General features: G+C 39.7%; 1 protein-coding gene across 1 annotated transcript; it reads right to left on the bottom strand.

The window, feature by feature from the left end:
- Positions 1–1164: 1164 nt before the first annotated feature.
- Positions 1165–27898, bottom strand: AMPD1 (adenosine monophosphate deaminase 1). Its single transcript, XM_058176874.1, has 15 exons — positions 27698–27898; positions 19269–19443; positions 18177–18342; positions 15756–15921; positions 13256–13475; positions 12329–12458; positions 8977–9171; positions 8727–8858; positions 8459–8622; positions 6066–6192; positions 4072–4235; positions 3468–3588; positions 2685–2858; positions 2459–2569; positions 1165–2034 (listed from the first exon to the last, which is right to left on the bottom strand). Exons 1-15 carry the CDS (start codon positions 27717–27719, stop codon positions 1876–1878), a joined length of 2226 nt encoding a protein of 741 aa, XP_058032857.1. The 5' UTR covers positions 27720–27898; the 3' UTR covers positions 1165–1875.
- Between the last annotated feature and the right edge of the window lie 22 nt (positions 27899–27920).

The following is a 27920-nucleotide window of genomic DNA, read 5'->3' on the forward strand; positions in this document are numbered from 1 at the left end:
CTCCTGGCCCCAGCCCTGGCTCCATGCCCAGACAGGCTGAAGAGGAAGAAATACCTCCAGCCCCCAGCTCTGGCTCCATGCCCAGGCAAACGGAGCAACTAGACCCCTCCCCCTCCTCCACAGCATGTGAGCCTGAGGGAGGTCAATTACCAACAGCTGCCGACTGGAGTGACCCTCGCGTCAGAAGACTTGATAGGCGGAGGCAACAGAAGGAAGGGAGGGGCAGGCCTGGATAAGTGCTGAGTCATGGAGCCACACCCCATGGCCTATATAAAGGATCTGCTTTCTGGCATTCTCTGAGTCAGGCAAAGTCTAAACATATCTTGCTGAAGTCACTTTCTGGTCTCCTGCCTGCCCTGAGGACTTTGCTAGGACTTTGGCAGAGCTGCAGAGGCACACCTGATTCGGATTTCCCTGACCCGGCCGTCAGCGGAGGAGTGGGACACGACAGATAGCGCCCAATGTTCAAGTCTGTCAAGATCTTTCTGTAACTTGATCTAAATGGAGAGATTTGTGATCTGGAAAGGGAAAAAAATCTGTGGGAGAATCTAATTGTGGAAAGAATCTTTCACAAGGATATCTGGTTAGGAATAGATTTGGATGAATTAAAATGACTTTAATACTAAATCTTCTCGGCGGCATGAAAAGGCTGTGTTGGAGGTCCAAAACAACTGCAAGGCCAAAGGTTTCCTGTTCTTTTTTTAAGAGTCAGGGTTGTACTTTGCATCTATATTTACACGCTTTTCCTATGCCGGTTCTAAACCCAAAAGGCCACTAGCATGGTTTCAAGTAACTACTATATTCTTTAACCCTTGTATCCAAAGAACAACTTTCTATTAGGAGAGCTGTGAATATAGACCCAGGAATTCAGGGCAGTGTGCCTGCTGGTGTTGATGACAAATATGCAGAAGGCAGCTGAACAAAAGAAAGATCTAACTGTCTGATTAGAGCTGGAAGTTGCATGATCTTCCTTCTCTAGACAGAGGGTTTTTGCAATAAAATAATCTTTGTTGAACATTTTCATTCAAGATTATATTCTGCTTGGTAATTGCCAGTTTTTACAAAAGATAACAAAATCGTATGACTGAATACATAAAACAAAAATGTTGAGGCTTGGAATATATGTGTATGTGTCTGTGTATACACACACACACACACACACACACACACACACAGGGGTGAGCTTCAGGAATTTTAGCAAGGGGTTCTCTGCCCGGTTGCTGGATGGGCGTGGGCAGGGTGGGCGTGGCCTAGTTGGCCTTCTGCACCATGGGGGGGTGCTTTTTGCCCCCCCTGGGCTCTGGAGGCTTTCCTCAAGCCTCCAGGAGGATGAAAATGGCATTCCCAGGCTGTTATTGTTCTTGTTATATTGTTTTTATTCTTTACTTTAGTATATACTTCAGTATACCTAATTCTGGGAAAGATTGAGGGCAAAAGAAGAAAGAGACGACAGAGAACGAGGTGGCTGGATGAAGTCACTGAAGCAGTAGGCATGAGTTTAACTGGACTCCAGAGGATGGTAAAGGACAGGAAGGCCTGGAGGAACGTTGTCCATGGGGTCATGATGGGTCCAACATGACTTCGCAACTAACAACAAAAATGGCTTAACAAAATGTTTGAACTCAGTTGTAATATGATTTTTCATCCAGGATGTTAGAAAAACAGATGTTTGTAGAACAAAGAAGTGCAACAGTACAAAAAGGCTTAGGAAACATGCTGTATTTCTTTACTTGTTTTGAAAATATAATTTAAGCTGAAACAATATGGTCAGAGCTATCTTTCCTCCCATAACTGACTAATGCTAAATAGTAATGCTATTTTTCTGGCTCCAGCCAGCTCCACGGTTCCAACAGTTGATACACAAGATGCTCCAATCTAGTCAGGTGATTTCAGCCCCTCAGCCATAAGATCAAGCTCATAGCACAATGTTTCGTAGCGGTAGGCCATCCGGATCTGCGCCACGTTGGTCTTGGAGATGTTATTACCCTGTGGGCCATCTTCATGATAGTTCTTGCCCAAAATATGGAGCTTTTCCTGTCAAAGGGATGCAATGAGTCACACATGCATTCCAATCACTTTTCCCCTAATTCCTCCAATTAAAAAAAGGAGTTTCTTTTTGCTCGTCTTCCTTCTCTGTATCTTTTTTCCTCCCTTTGATCAACCTAGTCATATTCTCAGATATACAGCAACCTTATATAGTCCTTTAAGATTTTCTAGTAAGCCTCATGGAAAGCCAGCTTGGTGTAGTGGTTAAGGTATCTGCCAAAAACTGGGAGACCATGCATTCTAGTCCTGGCTTGGTCCCAAAGCCAGCTGGATGACCTTGGGCCAGTCACTTTCTCTTGCCTAGGAAAGAGGCAATATCAAACCACTTCTGAAAACCTTGCCAAGAAAACAGCAGGACTTTCCCAGGCAGTCTCCAAGGATCAGGTACAACTGAATGGAAGAAGCATCATACCTCATGAGATAGGCCACACTGCAGGACACTGTTGCGTGCAATCTCACACATATCGCAGGTGCTCAGCTTGAAGACTTGAGCAGCAATTGCATATTCTTCCATGAGGGGCTCCTGAGAAATAAATAAAGTGCTGAAAGGACAAATGCCAAAGATGCAGCCATCCCTCTTGCCCACACCCCATCTATTTTTATAAACAAATATCCATGGAAAGGAGCCGCCTTCCTACCTTGGTGTAGTGGAATTGCATGGGATCATCAGTGGAGAGAGATACCATCAATCCCTTCTGATGGAAATCAAGGAATGGGTTTTTGGCATACTCTAGGAAGAGGCTGTTGTTGCTGAGTGGGGACATGGCAATTGGGATTTGGGCTAAGAAGTAGAGATATTGCAGCACAGGACTCTGGGGAAAAAGACAGTAGAACTGAGTTAGCACAGTCATGAAGCAAGATTTCTCATTTCTCGTCTGAGAGGATATAGGTTTCAGGTTTGTTCTAAGAGAAAGTTGAATAATGTTGAGTAATATTGAATCTGCCTATGTTAGTCATTACTTGTTCAGCATTTGGAAACATACAAGTTCCAATCATTTCAGTTATATTAGAAATCTCTTAGAAATCTAAGATGGGATCTGAATACTAAACATCTAAGGAAGCCAACTAGACCAAGTTTTCCAACTGAAGATACAATTTTGGTGTATTTGTTGTTGTTGTTAGTTGCGAAGTCGTGCCCAACCCATCGCGATCCCATGGACAATGTTTCTCCAGGCCTTCCTGTCCTCTACCATCCTCTGGAGTCCATTTAAACTCATGCCTACTGCTTCAGTGACTCCATCCAGCCACCTCATTCTCTGTCGTCCATTTCTTCTTTTGCCCTCAATCTTTCCCAGCATTAGGCTCTTCTCCAGTGAGTCCTTCTTTCTCATTAGGTGGTGTATTACTATGCAGGAAAATCATATAAGCATCTAAAAAGGGTGGTTTATATCTGCTTTCTTCTTCTGAATGCTACAACTCACCTTCATCAGGTTCAAGCCATGAGAAATATTATCTGCAGTCATGAAGGCAGCCAAGAGGTGGGTAAGAGAACCAGCTTCTCCACAGTGAGGACGGAATAGGAAGGTGTTCATACCACGCTTCCTGGAAATAATAAGGCAGCCTTTATGCATGCTGTACATGTTAGGTTAATTAGGATAGGAGGATCCAGCTAAGACTTTATTGGATACCATCATACACACACACACACACACACACACACACACACACACACACACATACTGATGTCCTTCCATTTCAAAGGCATAGTGAGAGGGGAGCAGAATGCATCTAAATTTCAGGACATCTAAATTCAACAGTCTTCACCTTATCTACATTTGTTTGTTCTTTCTTCTGTAGTGGATTTGGAATGAAGACTCTAAGAACTGGATTTGATGGAGGGATCTGATCGATGCAAATGCATTCTTGAAAGACATTAAGCAACAATACACTTAACAGAATTAGTGGGCGGTTATCAGAATCATCAAACTTAAGAACATTGCTTGACTAAAGAGTTAGTAAAGGGAATTTGAGTATCAAAGCATAGTGTCAAAGCATAATCCTTTGCAAGCTTAAGCCAGAACTCACCGTCGAAGATGATTCAGCACAAGGATGTTGGCATACATATAATACAAATAATATGTATAGGATGGATTTTTTTCATGGTTCCACTCCTCAGGCTTGGGACTCTTGGTAGAAAACATGTGCCCACTATGTTTGGACTCATCATCTACACTATCAAAACCAGTAACCTGCAAATAATAAGAAAACGTTGTACAAGATGTCCAACTTCATCCAAGATGCTAAAATCTCATAGTGGTGTAATATTTTATTGCTTGTTATTCTTTGGGTCAAGACCCCCAATTTGATGAGTTGTTAACTTGCTTTAGTTAAGGATGTGCTGCCTTAGATGCAGACTTTTGATATAGCACTAGCCCTGATCTCTGGCATGCAGTTTCAAAGAGCATGCCCAGTTTCCAACAATGGAATTAGGACCATGTTCTTTGTTCTGGGCTTTCCATAGCAGGAAGTTGATGAATACAAATCACCGGGACCTGAAGTATTACATCCCAGAGTTCTAAAGGAGCTGGCAGAGGTCATCTCAGAACCATTGCACCACATCTTTCAAAAATCCTGGAGCATCGGGGAACTATCAGAAGACTGGAAAAGAGCTGATGTGGTTCCCACCTTCAAAAAAGGAAAATAAAACAGACCCAGGAAACTACAGACCAATCAGCCTAACATCAATAATCAGGAAGATACTGGAAAAGATAATAAAAAACAGATCTGCCAACATCTAGAAACAAGTAAAGTAATAACTAGCAGTCAGCACAGGTTTGTTAAAAACAGATCATGCCAAACCAATCTTATTTCAATCTTCAACATAATGACTAAATTAGTAGGCCAGCAAAATACTGTTGACATAATACTGTGGACTTAGACTTCAGCAGGGCATTCAACAAAGTAGACCCCAACCTAATTCTCAGTAAGCTAGAAAAAAGTGGGATAGATAGCATCAGCACCAGATGGATTCACAACTGGCTGGCAAACCGTACTCAACAAGTAGTCCTTAATGGGTCTAAGTCTACATGGAGGAAAGTAAGGAGTGGGGTACCACAAGTTTCCATCTTAGGCCCCGTACTCTTCAATATCTTCATAAACGACTTAGATGAGGGAATAGAAGGGGAACTTACCAAATTTGCAGATGATACTAAGCTGGCAGGAATAGCTAACACCCTAGAAGATAGGCTCAAGATCCAGATGGATCTTGACAGACTTGAACACTGGGCCCTATCTAACAAAATGAAATTCAACATAGAAAAAAGTAAAGTCCTAACCTTAGGTAAGAAAAACCAAAAGTACACATATAAACAGGGTGAAACCAGGCTTAATAGCGGTGACTGTGAATGGGATCTTGGAGTCGTAGTGGACAACCAGCTAAATATGAGCTAGCAGTGTTCAGCGGCAGCCAAAAAAGCCAATGCAATCCTAAATTGCATTAACAGAGGGATACAATCAAGATCAAGTGAGGTACTAATACCACTCTATAAAGCCTTAGTAAGACCACACCTAGAGTACTGCACCCAGTTTTGGTCACCACACTATAAAAAAAGATGTTGAGACTCTAGAAAAAGTTCAGAGAAGAGCAACCAGGATGATTAGGAGACTGGAGACTAAAACATGAAGAACAGATCCAGGAACTGGGCATGGCTAGTCTAGTGAAGAGAAGGACCAGGGGAGACACGATAGCAGTGTTCCAATATTTGAAGGGCTGCCACAGAGAAGAGGGGGTCAAACTATTTTCCAAAGCACCTGTAGGCCAGACAAGGAATAATGGATGGAAACTGAACAAGGAGAGATGTAACCTGGAAATAAGGAGAATTTTTCTGACCATGAGAACAATCAACCAATGGAACAACTTGCCTTCGAAAGTTGTGGGAGCTTCATCACTTGAAACTTTTGAGAGAGATTGGACTACCATTTGTCAGAAATGGTGTAGGGTCTCCTGCTTGGGCAGGGGGTTGGACTAGATGACCTACAAGGTCCCTTCCAATTCTGTTAATCTGTTAATAAGTACTCACATGACGTAGGAAAACACTCAGTTCCTTATTGTCCTGGGGATTGATTGTTGCTTCAAACACAGGCAGGAAAATGTTCTCCAGCATCTTCCCAAAGTGTGGTAGAAAGTTCTTTGCCTTAAAGACATCACTGAGGGAAGAGATAAAAACCAATTCAGCTCAGTTCCTACAGTACAGCAGAAACAAATGGGCTCAAAGACAGTGTACAGTGAGGATGTAAAAACCTGCTGCCTCACAAAAGTCTTGGATGTATCCCTGCCCCCACAAGCTTCTCCAAAAGTCATTGTTTTTATTACAGATTATGTTTAGATGCCACCATATTCAACAGAAATTATACTCAGCAGTTTACAATAAAAACATAAAAACAAGTAATAAACACAAGCAATGTAAAAATGGCAAACACTATAACAGTGACCATTCATTCCTCAATGGCTCCCCAGAAGGGACTAGGGTGTCAGTGATGAGGGTTGTGAGAATTGGGGTATGGGGGTTTAGGCTTAGTTTTTGGAGGGAGGTTGGATTATGGGATATGGTCGTCTGAACACTTCAAATTATTGCTCTATTTTTTTTCTTTTTTAAAACTGCAAAGCTGCCAGAGTTGTTCTGAAGTTAAGCAACCTCTAAATGTAACCGTCTTCCTCCTTCTCCATTGTTGTCATAATCGTCACCACAATCCATCTACTTTGAAGATGGAGAGTGTCCCACAACATGAAGGTTGCAACAGAAAACAATTGCTTGCAAATCCCAGCCTCTTTTACCTCTCCTACGTGACTATTAGAAGGTGACTATTAAAAGATATTGGTAATAGCCCTAGAAAACTAAAAAAAGAATAAATTAGATTCAAGGCTATACTATGGCTGCAGTCAGGATTTTCCATCTCACACTTTCCCTTAGTTATGAGAAATATATTAGGAGCTAGAGTTTCCTTGGCATCCTGAGAATGGCAAAAACCAGCGAGCAGCTGTCAGGTTTCGCATACAGCTGAGCAGTAAATCTTTGCTCTCCAGACACTGAGGCCCTTATTCAGAAACTGATTTACTTGGTGCAAGTCTTTCAGATCTGATCCTTCTTGATTAGTCTCGTTATTTCAAACAAGAATGAAGCCATACATACATAGATTTCTCCAAGGTATAAATGGAAACCAAAAACCTTATATATATATATCAGGAGCTGCTGATCCAATTCTACAGAGGAATTATTGAGTCTGTCATTTGCACCTCTATAACTGTCTGGTTCGGTTCTGCAACCCAACAAGAAAAACACAGACTTCAGAGGATAATTAGAACTGCAGAAAAAATAATTGCTACCAACCTGCCTTCCATTGAGGACCTGTATACTGCACGAATCAAGAAGAGGGCCGTGAAAATATTTGCAGATCCCTCGCATCCTGGACATAAACTGTTTCAACTCCTACCCTCAAAACGACGCTATAGAGCACTACACACCAGAACAACTAGACACAAGAACAGTTTTTTCCCGAAGGCCATCACTCTGCTAAACAAATAATTCCCTCAACACTGTCAGACTATTTACTGAATCTGCACTACTATTAATCGTTTCGTAGTTCCCATCACCCATCTCTTTCCACTTATGACTGTATGACTATAACTTGTTGCTGGCAATCCTTATGATTTATATTGATATATTGATCATCAATTGTGTTGTAAATGTTGTACCTTGATGAACGTATCTTTTCTTTTATGTACACTGAGAGCATATGCACCAAGACAAATTCCTTGTATGTCCAATCACACTTGGCCAATAAAAATTCTATTCTATTCTATTCTATTCTATATAAATGTGCCGGAATTCAAATTTTATTTTTTTCCCTCCTGCTCTTCTAAGTCAACAGATACTTGACTGACCTACTAATGGTCATGAAAAATTCTTGATATATAATAGTTCTATCTAGCTGGGTATGTTGCTTCACCAGTTTCATTCTTTATGCCACCAGCAAGGGTATGAAGAAGCCCACAGAAAGGGGTGAGCTAAAAAGACAACAGACTTAAACCCAGGAGAAATCGGACAAGAATGTGTACAGTATGTGTGTGTGTATTGCATTTTCTGTTTCTTCTAAGGTATTTTGGAATTGCTTTAAAATACAAATCAGGAACTCAATAATGACTTGCAACTATTAAAATCTAGCTAGAGTCAAAACTGACAAAAAGTCCAACAATTTGGCCCAAGTTTTAATCTGTCTTTTGTAAATATTAACCTCACCAGTGGTGGGTTATTACCGGTTCACCCCGGATTGGGCAAACTGGTAGCGGCAGCAGCAGGAGGCTCCGCCCACCCACCCAGACGTCTCTGTGCATGCGAGCGAGCGCCCACCCACGAGCGAACCAGTAGTGACGGGATTTGAATCCCACTACTGAACCTCATCCTTTTGTACTTACTAAATTCTGGGTACCTGGATCATCCATCTCATATTGGGTGAATATACACGATGTTGGGTGAACCATTTAGCTAATTTGGACCATTCATCTGGTGAGCATCCATAGATGGAAAGTCGGGGCTCTGCATATTGGTATTTGGCATCCTCTAGATCAGAGCCAACTTCCTGATAAATCAGAATTAACATCTATATTAATCTGCTTCCAGTAGATTACTTCATGCTCAAATTCATACTCAAAACATATGTATATATATATCATACTATCTAACCTTAATGATGGTAGCAAAATACTCGCCATTGATGGCATTTTCAGTCTTCAGGTAGAGGTCACGCAATTCACTGGCCCCTACTGGGTTATACTTGGCATTGAACTTATCAAAGCGTTGGAAAGTCTGGCGGCCCTGCAGCATAAAGGAATAGTCAAGTACACAAAGCCATAAATTCTGGTTTAATATTAAGAGTGGTGCACTATTTGTATGATTTACCCTTATTCAAGTAACAGAAATAGACAGGACTTACTGCGTGCACATCAAGTGAATCCACAGTTAGATCAGAAGGGAGAAGATTGAGCTTCTCAAAGAGCTGCCTCAATGTCAATGTTTCATCCTTGGATTTGTATACCACCCTATCAGCATCGATCCGGTATGACCTCTTAATAAATCGTAATAGATGCTTTTGATTCATGCAAGCTGCAGCATGGATATGTGTATCTACCTGTTAGAGAAGCCAAAGGTCAGTTGAGAAGAATATGCTGGTTACTGTTGGGAATCCCTCCCCCAGAACCCATCATAAAAATGATATATGATTAGATCAGCCTACTCATCTCTGTTGCATCCAAGTTATAAAAACTACAACCCCCAGAATTCTTAGTAAGCCATAATAAAGGAGCCTTTCAATTCTGTGCATTAAAATCACACTAATCTCATTTAGAAACTTGGTGTCTAAAAAATAGAATAAATGAAACAAATGAAATAATTTGGCACTTAGTTTAGCACATCCTAACTTCCTTATTTTGGAAAGTCAGAAGATTTTGAAAGGAATGAAAGAGGAAGAGGCAGACTTTTAGAAGCAGGAAAGAAATGAATCTCGGGGATCAGAACTTTTGATCTGTATTTTATCAAGCAGGAATAAGCAATACTGCCTTTGATGGGTTAACATTTTACTTATTTGTTCACACATCTATGTTTCCAAAAATCATGCAAGAATGAGATGATTGATGTGTCTGAAATAATTTCTATATCTGCTATATTTAGGTGCAAATGTAACAATGTCAAAGTGAGAACATATATAGAATAGAATAACAAAGTTGAAGGACCTTGGAGGTCTTCTAGTCCAACCCCCTGCTTAGGCAGGAAACCCTGTACCCAGAGGTGGGCTTCAGCCAGTTCACACCAGTTCGGGTGAACTGGTTAACTTTTTGCCCAGTTCGGAGAATTGACTAATCCCACCTCTGACCGGCCCTGCCCAAACCACCCTTCCCCTCTCAGGAGTCCCCACACAGCCCGTTTTGAAGTTACAGGTTGGTGCAGGAGGCCTTCCAGACCCAAAACAGGGCGCAGGGGCATCATGCGACCCCCCACCCCCCATTTTACCTTCTAGGATGGTGCAGGAGGCCTTCCAGGCCCAAAACGGGGCACGGAGGATGTTGTACGCCCCCACCCACATCCCATTTTGCCTTCCAGGGTGGTACAGGAGGCCTTCCAAGCCCCAAACCCCCACTTTAGGGTGAGTTGGGAATGGGGATTTTGCATTATGATTGTAACTAGGAACCAGTAAAGGAGGAATGGAAAAATCCCTATCTGTAGATCAGCGTTTTTCAGCCTTGGCAAGTTTAAGATGGGCAAACTTCATGCTGCTTGGGGAATTCTGAAGTCCATGCACCTTAAAGTTGTCAAAATTGAGAAGCATGGGTCTACACTAGATCTTAGGATTTTCCATTCCTGTTTTATTTAGAATTTGGTGCAATTAAATAAATCAGTTGTGGTTTCATTAACAAATAGTGATTAAAGCGATATGAACCATTACTGGATTTTTGTGAGAAACTAAAATTAAAAGTTGATCTGGGATTTGATTATTACATAAGGGACTATGGAAATAATGTAGACAAATGTTAATCTTAAGAGTAAGAGTTTGATATTTTTTTTACTTATACCAAAGAAAGTTAGAAGTCATTCTTTTTCAGTTTCCCTTCTTTTCCCTTTTCTTTCTTTCTTTCTTTCTTTCTTTCTTTCTTTCTTTCTTTCTTTCTTTCTTTCTCTTTCTTTCTTTCTTTCTTTCTTTCTATTTTCTGAGTCTTTTTTTTTTCAAATCTGTTTTTAATTTGTTGATCCCTTAGCTTTGTAAAAAATTTTATGTACGAAGGATCAAACACTCAGCCATTATAATTCTACATTCCTTTTTTACAGAATTCATATCAAAATTTAGAATGAAATCCACTGGGAGCCATCTCATATAATGCAGGCTCTGAGTCCCTCTAACCAAAAAGTGTTTATTGATAGAAGAGAATATTTGTAGCTCAGGATTGAACTGTAGGTTTCTTAGTGCTTTCTGAGCTTGATGGTTTTCTTGCAGATGTTTCATTACCAAACTAGGTAACATCATCAGTACAAGAAGGGAGTGGAGTTTGCTCTTATTTTCATATACTAGTGACTTACCCTGTCAGTGTTGATCAGTTGCTTCACAAAAAGTGTTTTGATTGGTCTCTAAAGCCTCAGGCAGAGAACGGTATTCTGCACCCCTCCCTCAAATGTTCTTTAAAATATAGTTTCCCAGCATTCCTTTAGGAACCTCCAACATGCAAACTGTGGTTACTCATCCTAAAATGAATCCTCTTTACATGGAGCTTTAAAATTTGCTGTTTGCTGGAGAGGTGTGTAGCTAAAAGTCAGTCTATGTTTAGTATACATCTGATTTTGGGGATATTTCTTCATAACCAAACAAAAGTCTATTTTCTGTGCAGTTCACACCCCTTGTTCGCTGGATCTGGATGTCACAAAGCAAAGCCCACATTTTGTAATTAATCCCCGTGCCCCATTTTGGCTGGCAGAGTGCTGCAGAAGGCTGAGTGCTGACAGGCCCCCTGGCCACGGCCACCCAGCCGGTCATTCGGGCAGAGAACTGGTTGTTAAATTATTTGAATCCCACCACTACCTATACCATTTCAGACAAATGGTTATGCAATCTCTTCTTAAAAACTTCCAGTGTTGGAGCATTTACAACTTCTGGAGGCAAGTTGTTCCACTGATTAATTGTTCTAACTGTCAGGAAATTTCTCCTTAGTTCTAGGTTGTTACTTTCCTTGATTAGTTTCCACCCATTACTTCTTCTCCTGCCCTTAAGTGCTTTGGAGAATAGTTTGACTCCCTCTTCTTTCTGGCAGCCCCTTAGATATTGGAACACTGCTATCATGTCATCCTAGTCCTTCTTTTCATCAAACTAGACATACCCAATTCCAACTGTTCTTTATATGTTTTAGTCTCCAGTCCCCTAATCATCTTTGTTGCTCTTCTCTGCACTCTTTCTAGAGTTTCAACATTTTTTACATCGTGGTGATCAAAACTGGATGCAGTATTCCAAGTGTGGCCTTACCAAGGCATTATAAAGTGGTATTAACACTTCACGTGATCTTAATTCTATCCCTCTGTTTATGCGGCCTAGAATTATGTTGAGTTTTTTGGCAGCTGCAGCACACTGCTGGCTCATATTTAAATGATTGTACACTAGGACTCCAAGATCCCTCTCACAATTACTACTATTGAGCAAGGTACCACATATACTGTATATGTATAAGTCATTGTGAGGAATCTCTCCAACTTCTTTATTTGTCATTATGGTTTCTGATAAGGAAATAATGTATAGCGAAATCCCTCACCTTCCGACAATTATAGAAGTCCCGATGGGGATTGTTCTTCAGCTCCTTCAATTCTTCCATCTCATTCAACATCTCGTGTACGTTGAACTTGAAGGAGAGGAATCGCAGCCTTCGGTGGGCATAGGTTTTACTGCAACAGTCGCAAAAAAGACCACATATTTGCCCATAAGTGTCCCATAGAGTTAGGAAAAAGGCATAGACATAAGAGTAAGAAAGCATTTGCCAATATCACCACTATCTGCCAGGCATGACGGTCCCTACTATTGTAAGCTTAATAAATGACAGCTTAATGAAGTTCACATTCAAAATTGAACAGTGATAGCCGGCTCATACTTGTGACCAAGTAGGACAACTTGGCTCTTGCTTCCTGTGTCTACAGGAAACACCCTTCTATTGTACAACTGCTGCATTCAGCTATAGATCTCAAATATCAATATAGAGCTGTGACTGTGGAATTCTGGGAACTAAAGCCTACACGTCTTAAAACTGCCAAGGCTGAGAAACACTGAACACTGATATAGGAAATTGGTGGTGTTTGGTTTACCATTACTTCTTTTAATTGCATAAAATCACTTTTCTGGAATTTTGCAGTTATGCAATTAACATTCTTAAGCTGGCTCATGTCAATGATCCATACCACAAGTAAGCATTTCTAGGGAAGACCATTTTTGTCAGAGTTTTCTCTGAACGACAAAATAGTCCATGACTATTGAAAATTAACAGCACGGCTTCCTGGTCTTTTCAGATGGGAAATACAAGGAAGCCAAGTAAATTTCTATTGAAAACACTTTAAAACCTACTCAAATTATCTTTTCTCTCTGATGTGTACTATGGCTCCATCTACTTTGCGATACTCAGTACCCCAAGAAGGTTAAAAGCTGCTTTTCTCCACCTCAACGTCACCAGTTCCTGCTTTAAGACACTTACACAGGCCCCTTTGCTATAAGGGCAAGCAGGAAGTTCATGTCATCAATAAAGACCTCCAGGTTAGGGTAGGACAGGTCCATGGGCTCACTCCTGGCAGCAGCTTTTTTGTCAGCATAGACATATACCACCCCTTCCTTCATTTCTGTATAGTAGTTCAGATTCTCGGGAAGATTGTCAGTTTTCCAAAGATCTGCAGCATCCTTCACTGGTGAAGTGAACACTAAAATCAAGCAAAGAAACACTCAAGTGAAGATAAGGAACGTTATAGGACCTATGCATTACCTCACAGATGACCCCCATCCCGTTAAAGACCTTGGAGTTTTCATGTCAAATGATCTCAGTGCTAAAGCCCACTGCAAATACATAGCAAAAAAGGCTCTAAGAGTTGTAAACCTAATCTTGCGTAGCTTCTTTTCCAAAAACACTACACTACTAACCAGAGCATATAAAACATTTGCTCGACCAGTTCTAGAATACAGCTCACCTGTTTGGAACCCTCACCATATCTCTGACATCAATACAATTGAACGTGTCCACAAATATTTTACAAGAAGAGTTCTCCATTCCTCTGTAAACAACAAAATACCTTATCCCACCAGACTTGAAATCCTGGGCTTGGAAAACTTGGAATTCTGTCGCCTTCGACAAGACTTAAGTTTAACTCATAGAATCATCTATTGTAATGCCCTTCCTGTCAAAGACTACTTCAGCTTTAATTGCAATAATACAAGAGCAACCAATAGATTTAAACTTAATGTCAACCGCTTTAATCTAGATTGCAGAAAATATGACTTCTGTAACAGAATCATCAGTGCTTGGAATACTTTACCTGACTCTGTGGTCTCTTCCCATAATCCCAAAAGCTTTAACCAAAAACTTTCTACTATTGACCTCACCCCATTCCTAAGAGGACCATAAGGGGCGTGCATAAGCGCACAAACGTGCCTACCGTTCCTGTCCTATTGTTTTTCTTTTCTTCTTCCTATATATATATATATATATATATGCTTATACCTTTATATACTATATAACCTTTCTGTATGATAGTTACATATATTGTTGTGACAAAATAAATAAATAAAAATAAATAAATAAATAAATAAATTCTACAAATCTGTGGAATCATTAGAAAATAAGTAGATATTGGGGAGGAAAGATTCCTCCCCCCCCCTCCCCCAGTGATGCTTTCCTTGGTTGCCAAACAACGAACGTTTTGCTGAGATTTTTTTCTTGTGACTTCTTACATTTTGATTATCTGAACAAAAGACTTTTCCTTACTTTGCTCCTGCTTTTCTCTTTATTGTTTCTTGCAGAACTACCATATCACATGCTCACAATTTGTTCCTATTAAATTATCTTACCGCAGGGGAAAAAAAACACCCAAAAATCTATCACATGCTAACAACACCAAGTCAGTGAAACACATATTTTGATTTCTGTGTATTTGTTCCACCATGTAATCTTCATTCCCTCCTCTTTTTCACTCCTCCCTCCCCCCAGATACATTGGTAAGCAAATGAAGTTGGAATAGGTTTGCTGAGGGTTGCATTTGGTTTTGGGGCCTAAGTTTGTCCATACCTGTATTGTGGCTATTCTAAAAAGCAAAGGGAGGAGATTAAACTCTGTTATCATTCAGGAACTTTTTACATTTTCCTAGTGCTGTTGGATGTTCAAGGTTTTGTCAGTTTGTTTGCACAAGAAATTTGTAACAATTTCCAAACAATTAAAGTTTGAATTACATGCAATTGGTAGGGGATATTTCAGTTCAGGGGTATACACTTCTCTTTCATGTTCTATAGGATATAGGTTCAATCCCCCATATCATTGGTATATAGGATAATGAGATATCAGTATTTTCCTTTTGCATTAATTATAAACCAAGAGCTACCTTAGCAGAATGGCTCTGACTATCTGCCTACCTAAGATTCCAAAATTAGCAATGCTTTAACAGAAGACACAACATATTTGCTCAGTCAAAGATAACATGAGAATCAGACTTCTGTAATTCCCTCAGGAAAGGTCAACTCTTCCACTTTTGTATTTGATAGATTGGTCTCACAGGGCCTGTCAGAAAGCATATCTCACTAAGACAGGGCTCTCCAACCTTGGTCCCTTTAAGACTTGTGGACTTCAACTCCCAGAGTCCCTCAGCCAGCAAAGCTGGGAGTTGAAATCCACAAGTCTTAAAGGGACCAAGGTTGGAGACCCCTGCACTAAGAGATGTGACACAAGACACAAAGTATCTTCATCTTTAGTGCTCAATCTTTGCACCAACAGATTTTTACTATTATTGAGGATCAGGTTCCATAATCACTTGGTTTTTCTGCTTTGGAAAACACCTGTAGGGGAAACTGACTGGGCTCCCTCAAGAATTGTTCACCCTAATGGCAACTCAGTTTATCCTGCATGAACAGCCCAAGTAGCCTTCCTTTCAAGCATAGCTACATTTTCTATGTACTGCCAGCAACGCTTGCCAATAAGAAGTTTATTCATAAGTTACCTGGCCACATCTCTTCATTGGGCTTCCATACTTCATTTTCAATTGCACGTAAGAACTGGGAAGGAGTCTTAGGGAATCGCTGGAAAGATTTCATCATATTCTTTTCTCGGATGCATATGGCACGGTACAGACCCTGGCAGACTAATTCAAAGTCCTCCACAGATACCTACAATGTAACATATGTTAAGATTCCTAGTTCCAGATAGTTCATAATCATAAGAGCATACAACACAAGAATGGCTGGAAAATACAGTAGTCTATTATGGGATCTATGTGCATTGTGCTATAGTAGTAATAACCGTAAGGATGGAGTAGTAGATCCAATAAGACCACTTGGTAAGTCTTATCATGGAGAGAGAGAGAGAGAGAGAGAGAAAGGGAGAGAAAGAAAGAGAGAAAGTTGGAGAGAGAGATTGTGTGCGTTTCCCATTGCTTAACAACCTGTAAGTCTTTACAAATCTTAATAGGGACAACCACTCTGCCAAATTTCGAGTCACCCAATGGGTGGAGCATAGAAAATATAAGGTATTAAAGAGAAGGAAAGAGTCTTACAAAAGTGTTAAGAAGGTGAATTGTTTTGCTGTTAATCTTGTAGCTTTGCTTTGAGATCATTATATTCAGGGGTGAAATGCTCCTGATTCAGACCGGATCGCGCGATCCATTAGCGATGGGGGTGGGTAGTTCGGAGAACGGATAGTAAAAATCCCTGCCCGCCCACCCCTACCCATGCCCACCCAGTTGCCCAATCCCCACTTGCCTACCTGCTGCTTCTTTCGGGCTTGCTCCTGCCTTGCTTTGCTTCAGCTGCTGCAATCAATTGCATCAGCTAGCAACTGAATCTGCCTGCCTGCAATCCATCTCATCAGTGAGCAACTCAATCTCCCTGCCTTGTCCGTTGAATTCGGTAAGTAACTGGGGGAGGGAGCTTTAAAAAAATAGTTAATTGGGGTTTTTTAAAAAGAGTTTTATTTTTTTTTAGACATAGCAATTAACTTTAAATTGCTACATCTAAATTTAAAAGGAAGTTTTAAATTTAACTGCTTTTATCTACAAATATAAATAAAATAAAATAATAAAGTATTTGTGCAGCTTTCTGAGATTTGGTGTGTTTCTGTAGTGTTTCACTCTAACTACACAAACACACAAAATCTCCCAATGCTATATGTGGCATTTTGTGTGTGTGTATGAGTCAGTTGTGTTGTGTTGTGTATGTGTGTAAACTGTGAAAGTTGATTTTTGAGCTTTTTGTGGCTGTGTGAGGTTCCTGCTTCACAGTCAGTTGTGTTGTGTTGTCTGTGTGTAAAGTGTGAAAGTTGGTTTTTGGTACCTCTTATTGTTTTGTATACTTTGTTTATTATTTTTATTATTTATTGTTATTGGCCATGCCCACCCAGTCATCTGACCACCAAGCCATGCAGACCAATTAAGCCATGCCCACAGAACCGGTAGGGAAAATTTTTAGATTTCTCCCCTGATTGTATTCATAATGAAAAGTGGGCAATATGTCTTCTAAATAAATATTATAGCAGCAGTCATATTCTCCAATGAACCATCATCTGAGACAGCAATTAAAGGAAATCAAAAGATGTGATAAGATGCCAAAACAAGCACTTCTAAGCATCTGAATGATTTTTCTTTTTTTTTTTTTTTGATTCACTAAATCTCTTTTATGACAAATTTGTCTTGGATTCAGATTATGTCATTCATAATACAGCTGCTGCTGCTGCTGCTAATTAAAGTAAATAGAATTTATCTTTAAAAAAAACTTAGATTATTTTCTTCCCCACTCCATTTCTGGATTATATTCTTTGGGATTCAGAATGTGGAATAAGGATTGGGAACAAGCAGCAGTAAGATACTTTTTTACAGGATTTTATTATGTTATTGTGGAGTGCAGTCTATCCATTTAGTCAGAGATGGTATGGTTTCAATTATACTTTCAAAGATTTTATAGCTATATTATATAATCAGGACAAAACTTTATCTCAGGATATACATTGGCCTCATACAGTTGTTCCCATGTCACAGCTTCCTGCTCTGTCCATACCATTCTGCAGCTCTCTTGCCGGCTTACATGTACTGACATAGGACAAAGTGTTTAATGCATATTTGAAAATATGTATTTCCCCCTACATACTTTGTAATAAGCAAGATTTCTTATCTGCAACATCTATTTTGCAATAGGGGCCTATAACACTTCACTTTTCCTTTGTTTGTCATTTTTGCTAGACAGTATAATAGTCCTCTTATACTTGCTGTCTAAGATAGTACAGTGAAATGTTACCAGGTGGAAAATAGATTTTACATAATTCTAGTTAAAAAGTCACTAATGATACTGTCAGATCTGAACCATCTGAATGGTGGGAAGAAGTGACAAAAGAAGGCTAAGACAGACAAAGCTCAGGATCTTTAGCTACTGACCCCTGCAGCATAATCCCCAGTGATCTTCACACGCTGAAATTTGGGTACATCTTCATACATAGCAGTAGTAGAGATGACCTCATCTAAAGTCGACAGTTTTGTTGAAGAGTGTGCAGCAATAGGAACAACCAACGCAATGGTTTTCAGCCGCAAAAGCCTCTTCTTCCTAGGAGCCAGGAAAAAGGAATGGAACACAAGCTCAAACTCTGTTCATATTTTGGGAACAGTTCAGTTCAGTTGATCATATATTTTCCATATATGATCAACTGACCATATATGACCATATATGATTTTAAATGGATCTAGGATTCTAGGATGTTTTGGATTTTGTTTGTGTCTTCAGTCATTCTTCCTATATATTCATTCATTCATTCATTCATTCATTTATTCATTCATTCATATGTAAGATTTTTATACTGCCTCAATCCAGCAGGGCTCTAAGCAATTCACAATATTAACACTATAAAAACAATATCTACTTAATAACTGTATTCTTATATCTTCAAACCTACTGAAATAGTCCAATTGTTAAAGAACCAATCCATTTTGCTTATCAGAGTATGTAAGTGTATCTATAGCATGTGTTTATTAATATGGGTAACATAAAACCCACATAATTCCTTCTCCAGCCACATCTTATGACAGGTGATTTCCAATATTTCTAGGCTGGTGAAATATTTGGAATGGTGAGTATGTGTTGTTGAACTTCCCTATTGATAAAATGGGTACAGGAAGAGATCGATGGATTGTTATTTGCCATTTTGCACTTCCACTCTAGTCCTTCTTGGCAGGATACTCCCTAATACTGTAGATTTTTGTGTTCCTTTGTTCCTTTTCTTAATTAGATGTCCATCCTTTCAAACAAAACTCGGCCTCTCATTTTTCTTTTGTAAAAATGCACATGGTTTTTATATGGAGTTAGATATAAAGTTGCTATAGTTTCATGTCAGTTTCCTCTTAAAATAATTAGATGGGGCTGAAAGCATGATAGGTATGAAGAAAGGAGGCTAGGCTGGCACTGGCACCATAGCAGAGCCCTTAGCCTTACAATGTTACTTATCCAAACTTTCAGGGTATATGCCCAATTCTCACCGTTTATCAGAAGCGTCTGTGTTCTCCTGTTTGATCATGTGGTCTTGCATTTCGTGATGTGAGATGGGGCAGATATCTGCCACATCAAAAGGAGAGATTTCATGCCGTTCTCCTTCATCCTTCACCTCTGAGGCAAAGACCATCTCTGCAAAGGAGCGCATGTCATCGTCTGTTTCTGTGGGGAAAAGGCAATCGATCAACAGGTCATCTTAATTCACCAGATCCAACAGAAACGTGCATATTAACTTTGTATATATCCTGAGAAGAGATCAACCTCTCAAGTTGTAGTGCTAAAAAAAAAGTATGGAAGTAGTGACCCATCTGGAAAAAATGTATTGGTTATAAGGAGAACACAGCAAAAGAAGGCTGCAATAATCTATGGAATATAATGTTGCTAGTATTACGGAGTCCATGTTGCTTGACCCTCACTACAGAAATGGGGGTATAGAAAGCATTTCATAAGAGGCCCTTCTTAGTTCCTTGGAAAGTAAAGACAAGGAGGGAGAGAGATATTTTCAGACTTGCAAGATTCTGCTAATATAACCTTATTGTAGATTTGAACAGTCACTAAATGTGGCAGTTGTTAAGTGAGATTTGCCTGTACATAAAGCTTTACAAAGAAAAGTTGCATTTCTCTTTTATTAATTATAGTTGATGAGTGATATGGGAGGAGCTGGAGAGAAAACTGCTGAAACAGATAGTGATTAAGGTCTAAAAACAAAAGAGGGAATTAAAAGATCAAATGCAAACATTGAAATAATTCCAACAATGCCATCTCCTGGCTATGTATGGTAGATTCATAGTGACTGGTGTACTTCTTTTTGGGAAATAAACCACTCTTAGAAGAGATAATAAAATAAACCTTATTTTTTTAAAAATAAAATGTACTGTAACTCTTCCCTTTTTCTTTTTTAAGATTAAAATGTGAATATTCAGTATAGAAGATAAATTATAGAATTTCCTGTATTATTTATTTATATTTATTTATTTATATCCTGCCTTTATTGTTTTTACAAATAACTCAAGATGGCAAACACACCTTCCTCCTATTTTCCCCACAATCCTCTCTCAGTTGGGCTGAAAGAGGGTGACTGGCCCAAAGTCACGCAGCTGGCTTTCCTGGGTAAGCAGGCCTCCCCGTATCTATCCTGGTGTGATTTGAGAAATTAGTCAAAAAAGAAACATCTAAAAGAAAATATCATATAATGTTTCTCAACCTTGGCAATTTCAGATGTATGAATTCAACTTTCAGAGATCCCCAGCCAAATTATTATATAGGAAGTCTTCAATTTTCAACTTGTACTTAAATGACCATTGGTAGTTATGACAGCCTCAAAAAAGATGTTTAATTGCCCATAAAGCACTTCCAGTTCATACCACCACTACCCCATGGCAGTGATAGGATTCAAATAATTTAACAACTGGTTCTCTGCCTTAATGATTTCTTCCAACACCAGTTCACCAAACTGCTCAGAAAGTTAACAACCGGTTCTCCCGAAGTGGTACGAACTGGCTGAATCCCACCACTGCCCCATGGTACATGACTGCATTTTAGGCTCTTGACAGCCTGTTCATGCTTACAACTGGTTGTCAAGTGCCCCACAATCATGTGAATACCATTTGCAATCTTGACTGCCAGCTTTCCCAGAAGGAAATGTTGTAAACTGAGGGGACAGAGGGAAAGTCACCTCTCAGCCATATTCAGGAGCCCTCAGCCAGCTCCAGAGGATACTGGCATGCCTAAAGCTGCCATGGCCCTGGGAGTTTTCAGCTTATTCCCCACCTAGCCATGCATGAGAGCCTGTAAATAGTTCCAGGACCTACCAGCACACATAAAGCAGCCATGGCCTTGGTCATCTTTGGCCATGAGCAGGAGACCTTAGCCAGTTCCAGAATCCAGCAGCATACAATTTTCTTTTCTGTTTTTCTGTAGCTTCTGAGAGACATGCACAGCCAATACAAGTGTGGCCTTCCCGCACAGACTATTCTGCAAGTGGGTACTATTCTTGCAATCTTAAAACAGAGCCTCCTAAAGGCTCTGAGACTGTGTGTGACTGGGTGACTCAGTGGAAAGCACACTGAAAGCATCCAAGCCCGCAGAAGCTTCGTGCAGCTGGTAGACCCTGGAGCCGGCTGAGAGCTCCCATTTGTGACTGAGTGGGGAACAGGCTGATACCTTCTGGCCTGCATCATGTTTCCATGTGCCAGTGAGCCCTGGACCTCCCCCTGAGGCTTCACTTAACAACTGCAATTGGTGAGCCAGGAGTCATTGATTGCAGTCATTGAGATAAGTGGTCATGTGCTCTTCACTTAATTACTGAAATTGTGGAGCTAACTGTGTCGTAAGTCAAGGACTGCCTGTATGGTCTAAAGGAAAACTGCATCTTCATAAACATAGCTTGAGATTTGAATGAAGGCTGACACTAAATAACTCATTCCATATCTTGCACAAATACATAAATTTTTTTAGCATAGCACATAACATCAAACTGAAATAAAGTACTTTTTTTAAAAAACAAGTTTTTTTATTTTTATAAAAAGAACAAACCACATACAAATCTTTGTTGAACAAGATATCAGTCGGGTACATAATTAAACATATTTCAAATTTCACCCCCTCATTGTATCATTTGTCCAATGTTTTCCCCTCTTCAAATTTTATAATAGACCATTTCTTTCCAAAGTTTTATTTAATCCCTTTATCCTGAAAAATATTTAATCAAATCTAGTTCCCCCGTTTTCCCCCCTTTCTTGCCCCAACCTTCTTAAGAAAAAAAAAGGTACAACTCAATTATCTTGAAATTTATCAAAGACCAATAACCAAGAAGTAAAATAAAGGCAAGGTCAAAATCTCTCCTATCTTAAGTCTCACCTTAATTAAAAGGTCGTCCATCACTTATTTGTTACAAAAACCCATTCTAAATAAAAGACAAGATAATAAAAATAAAATAAAAATCTCTCCTTTCTTAAATCTCACCTTAGTTAAAAGATCTCCCATCACTTATTTGTTTCAAAAACCCATTCCAAATAAAAAACTTTAAAACAATAAAATAAATCAAAAGAGCAAAATAAAAGGGAATAAACATTCTATTCATATTCAATATTCTATTGGAACTTCTATCTCAAAAAAATAAAAAACAAAATAAAAAGGAACAAACATAAAAACCAAATAAGAATCTCTTCTATCTTAAATCTCACCTTAATTGAAAGGCCTCCCATCACTTACTTCACAGTCCCCATTCCAAATAAAAACCATCTTAAAAAACATTACGAAAGGAACAAACATTATCCCATTTCTCATGCAATATTCATATTCAAATATTCTATTAAAGCTTTATCTCCAAATGCTTCAATTTCATTAAGTGTGCTCAAAAACTATATTTTCTTTAACTTATTAATCATTGTCTTACTAAAGGTCAACCATCTAGATACAAAAATATTTCTTTGGAATGCCCTGAAATCACGAGAAACATTCCCCTTGTATGTCTTTAGGTGTCAGTCTTTAGAAGTTACATAATATTATTTTCTGTGTTGTTCTTAAATATTATCAATCTTAAAGGTCAACCATCTGGATGTAGAAATCTTCCTTTGAAGATGTTCTGAAATCACAAGAACATTTCCCAACTGCTTTTCTTCTTCTGCCTTTAGGTGACAGTCTTTACAATCCACAATTAACAAAGTATCCATTTTAGAGTCAAATCCTTTGTTTCAATTTGTTGCTTCTGCATTCCTTCTTCTCCCTTTAGGTGTCAGTCTTTATACTATAGTTACAATCCACAATTAGCAAAGTATCCATTTTGGAACCAAAGTTCCTTTCTTTCAAATTATTTCACTTTGTAGCCTTCTTTCAATCCCACAATTAATTACATTATAATCCTTTATAGCCAAAATTTGTAGGCAGGGGAGGGGTTAAAATAAAGTCAATTAAAATCCATTTTTAAAGTCCTAATCAGTTCCATTTCTCTCTCTCTCTCTTCTTTCCCCTCCCCCCCTTCTTAACTGTAAAAAGTCAATTAAAACTTTTTAAATTCTCCAACGTCAATTGTAGTTAAAATATTGATTTTCTCCAATTCAATTAGAATTCTTAAGATAGGTTCCAAACCCTCTTTTTCCAGATTTTGGGTATCCTTAATTATTTCTTTCCACTTTCATTTCCTGTTTCAATTAGCCGCTGTTCACAGGTTTTCTTAAAGTGCTTATTGGCAAACTTGCCTTCAATGCGTCTCCGTGAGCTGATGAAAATTCACCCAGCTTCAATATCTTATTCAATAGTTGTGCTTACTCCTCCTGCCCATTCTTGTGGCCGCCCCGACTTCAAGCAGCTGTTGATGGCTGCAGTCCTCCTCGCTGGATCGAGGGAAAAGGGCTGGAGCTATGGGGAATTTGCAACTTCCCTGACCATTCCGGCGGCTTCCTCATTCTTCGCTGACCCTACAAGTCGGCTATGGTTCAAAACGGAGCCCCCTTTCAAGGAGATTTCAGCACTTATCCCGGAGCTCCCGGGATTCGTGTCCGTTCCGTCGTGACGTTGGCCACGCCTTCTGAAATAAAGTACTTAATGCAAATTCCTGATTGTACATTTTTCTTATGACTATGGAAATAGACATACCCTGAAACAATTGTCCTTTTCCAGTTACCTGGATTTCTCCAGATTTTTGAAAACTGCAATTCATTCATTAGAAGTGGATGAGATGGGGAAAGGGAGGTGGGAAACAACAAGTGTTTTTACAGGCCTCTCTCCATGGGCTCCTGCCAAATTCTACCAGCACATGGAAGGGCTGGAGTTGCTGAACTGTGTGCATTCATAAAGCCATCTCTCAATAACAGGGAGATGTACAATATTATAGCCTGTGGTCTTATAATAGAGGTGAAATAATAATCAGATGGGTATCTGATCTGTTGATAGGAATTGGAAGAAGCAAGGATGTGATAATGATTCGGCAAGAGATGGGCAGGAGGAATAAGCAAGATAAGCATAAAATGTCATGATGATTAAAGAGGTATGCTAGAGACGAGGTTAGTGACAGCTGTGTGTAATGCCAGTGACACTGTATATTGGGAATGGGCTAGAAAGAATGAAGCCCTCTCTACTTGAGGACACAGAATAGAACAGGGGTCTCCAACCTTGGCAACTTTAAGACTTGTGGACTTCAACTCCCAGAATTCTTTGCTGGCTGAGGAACTAAGTCCACAAGTCTTAAAGTTGTCAAGGTTGGAGACCCCTGGAACAGAAGATGGTAAGAGGGACAGTCCTGTTCTGTATTCTTTTCTCCTGCTTTGAGGTGCTCTTTCTGTGTAGTTACCAGCTGATGATATGGAGAGTTGAAAAAGAGGACAAATGTGTGGGTATGGGAGAAGACTCACTAACTTTTTAGCTTCCTTGTGATCCATGTCAAAAATTACAGCAAAAAATGCAAAACAGAGTACCTAGGTCTACATATATATGAAATTACTTTTTCCAGCATCAAAAGACTGTTTTTTCAATTGCATATTTTTTCCCTACCAATCATTATTCTCAATAATGTATGATGGTAATAACATAGAATTATCCACCCTGCAGTTTTCAAATTTCACAATAGAAACATATGATGAATCATGTGATCAACAGACTGCAGGATCATAGATTTAAAGGCACTGAACTGAAGGTAATTGCTGGAATCAGGAAATAAATTAAATTAATGTAAATGAGGGCTGTTGACACTACTGACAGATGAGAAAAAGAAAGAAGTAGAGAATTTTTGTGGTCACAATCCACAAAAGTTTGAATGGCTACTGTTGTGAAAAATGTCCATAAAGCCCACAAACAAACAAGACAATAAAAAAGCCAAACAACAATTATTTTAAGCCTTTGCCCACTAGACAGAAGATGTGAGGACAAAAAGGAGTCTTCCTTTGTCCGAACATCTGGTAACTATTTTGTTGTTGCCACAGCCACATTCTACAAAGACAGAGGAAGCCCTCTTTTTCCTAGCAGCGCCAGATCCTTGTATACCGTGATGCTGAATAGTGTGACTCGTATTCAGCTCTGTACCCAGCAGTACCTAAGTATCCAGACAATTTTCTTTCCAGGGCAAATTGTCCCAATGATGCAATTGAAAAAAAAGAGATTTATAACCAATTCTCACACTTTCGGCATGTATTTAAGATCGTTGCAGCATTCTGGAGTCATGGGATTCCCATTTGCAACCTTCTCTGTCGGCTTCTGACAAGCAAAGTCAATGGGGGGAAGCTGTGTTTGCTTAATAAAAATGTGATTCATTTTTATTAACAACCATGGCTAAAAGGTTGTAAAATTGGATATGATTCACTTAATAACCTCATTGTTTAGCGATGAAAGTTCTAGTCCTAATTGTAATTATATGTCAAGGACTATCTGTATTTCAAAATATTGACTCCTTAACAATACTCAAGTTTCTTCAATAAATTGTATGATGGAACATTTGAGAGATGTTTCATTCTCACACATACAGTTGTTAATTTCAATAGACAAATGTCCGAAAAGCTGTGGCTTAAGCTTTCTGCATATTTTTTATCAATGGTTCAACAGGGAGAAAGAAAGAATATTAACAAAGTGAATGAAGGCAGTTAAATGTGTCCCATGATAATGTTGCAGGATCTAATCTGGGTCGCTGACCAGGACCAATGGTTTAGTCTTTCAAGCTTTCGGACTCATGCTAGATTCCATCTAGCATATTCTGGGGAGAGGGAATATCAGTTCCCTAAGGATGGGCTGCAGCATGAGTCTGAAAGCTTGGAAAACTAAACCTCAGATTGGATCCTGCATTAACAAAGCATCGGGAACATCATGGACTCCACAAGAGAAATTTAAATGTTTCTCAAAGAGTCAGCCTGGGCAAGCATAAATCTGAGAGTCACATCACCAGCAGCACTTCCAATATATATCAAAAAGGTGTGGCCTTAATCTTTACATATTAACTGCACAGATCCTAAAACATCAATCCAAAGCTCTTACACAAGCTGAATTTCCTGCCTTCAAAGATAAGTGTTGTGCAGAGAAAAGCAATGAACTAGATATGAATTTAGATGTGAAGCTTGTCGATCGAAAGGTCGGCAGCTCGGCAGTTGGAATCCCTAGTGCTGCCATGTAACAGGGTGATCTCCCGTTACTTGTCCCAGCTTCTGCCAAACTAGCAGTTTCGAAAGCACGTAAAAATGCAAGTAGAAAAAATAGGGACCACCTTTGGTAGGAAGGTAACAGCGTTCCGTGCACCTTTGGCATTAAGTCATGCCAGCCACATGATCATGGATATGTCTTTGGACAGCGCTGGCTCTTCGGCTTTGAAACGGAGATGAGCACCGCCCCCTAGAGTCGGCAACGACTAGCACGTATGTGCGAGGGGAATCTTTACCTTTACCTTAGATATGAATATTTTCTTAGTAAAATTAGAAATGTGCACAGTTCACATATATTTCTGTATACTACATCAGGAGTGTTGAACTCGATTTCATTGAGGGCCACATCAGGATTGTGTTTGAGCTTGGGGGGGAGCAGGGGGGGCATGGCAAGGGGGGCATGACCAGCTCGGCATCACTCGTGTCGGGGGCGCATGTGGTGGCCTGAGCCCTCTGCCAGCAAAAACGGGCTCCTGAGCTCCATTTTCGGCTGTGACAGCTTCCTGCAACCCTCTGCCAGCGAAAATGGCATTCTGCAACCCTCTGCTAGTGAAAATGGAGCTCGGGAGGGCCGGCTGCAGCCCTCCTGAGCTCTATTTTCACTGGCAGATGCACCACAAGCCAATCCTTTGCTATTTCTAGGGTAGCCCCACAAACTAGATCTAAGCACCCCACGGGCCAGATCTGGGCCCCGGGCCTTGAGTTTGATACCCCTGTACTACATGCTCCATAAACAAGTTAATAAATTTGCAATGTCTATTAATTCTTTTGAGAGAATGTTAATATTTCAATAGTCACCTCTAAACAAAACAGTTGTACTTAACAAATAATGGTATCTTTATTATATCTCCCGCTCTCTCTGGTCCCCCCGCCCCTCTTTTTCTCAGCTTCCTAGCTGCACTGAGTTCCAGATTCATAACAAATTTCTGAGTAAACTCCTGTAATTCTAGTTGGCATCGGTTGACACATTTAATTTGCCCTCCGTTTACCACCTTATCCACTCACTACCTTATTAATTTCTGCTCATGGATGGGAGTGGAGTGGGTTTTGCTGAACTGAGTTCACAGTCTCTTCCATCTTTTTTCACATTTTTGATATAAAAACTACTTGCTTCCTGTTCTACCAAAGGACTCATTTGGGGAAAATTAAAAGGCTTACCAACTCCTCATTTAAATTCTTTTTACCCCAGTACAATACTTAGTTTTAAATAAATAGAAAATAGCTTATATAGATACAAGGCACCATAGTTAAATTGAGATTAAGTCTACCTCTCAACCTACTAGGTATAGGCCTACCTGGAATTTTCACCTGTGGCATTTTCCTCCCACCTCGGTAAATTTTTCAGGAACTGACTTTGGAATAGGCAAGTGGAAGAGTGAAGGTTTATAGCCAGCCAGCGTTCATTTTATTATTTATCTGTGCTCTTGTAACCCAACTCCTCTTCTCTAAAAGGAATGAACAAGTAAGCAACGGACTATTTAAAGCTGCAGTCAGACTGTCAGACTAACTTTTCACTGC

This window comes from Ahaetulla prasina, chromosome 3 (assembly GCF_028640845.1).
Source record: "Ahaetulla prasina isolate Xishuangbanna chromosome 3, ASM2864084v1, whole genome shotgun sequence".
NCBI lineage: Eukaryota > Metazoa > Chordata > Lepidosauria > Squamata > Colubridae > Ahaetulla > Ahaetulla prasina.

What these genes read in the sequence shown, in the direction of transcription:
- AMPD1 (XM_058176874.1), bottom strand. Translation starts at nt 27,719, where the DNA reads ATGCCACAGGTGAAAATTCCAG. An exon ending in ACTTCTATAATTGTCGGAAG is followed by an intron (nt 9,172 to 12,328) that starts GTGAGGGATTTC and finishes CTTCTCTAACAG; the next exon opens with GTAGATACACATATCCATGC. An exon ending in ATCCAGGTACCCAGAATTTA is followed by an intron (nt 6,193 to 8,458) that starts GTAAGTACAAAA and finishes CTCTTCCCTCAG; the next exon opens with TGATGTCTTTAAGGCAAAGA.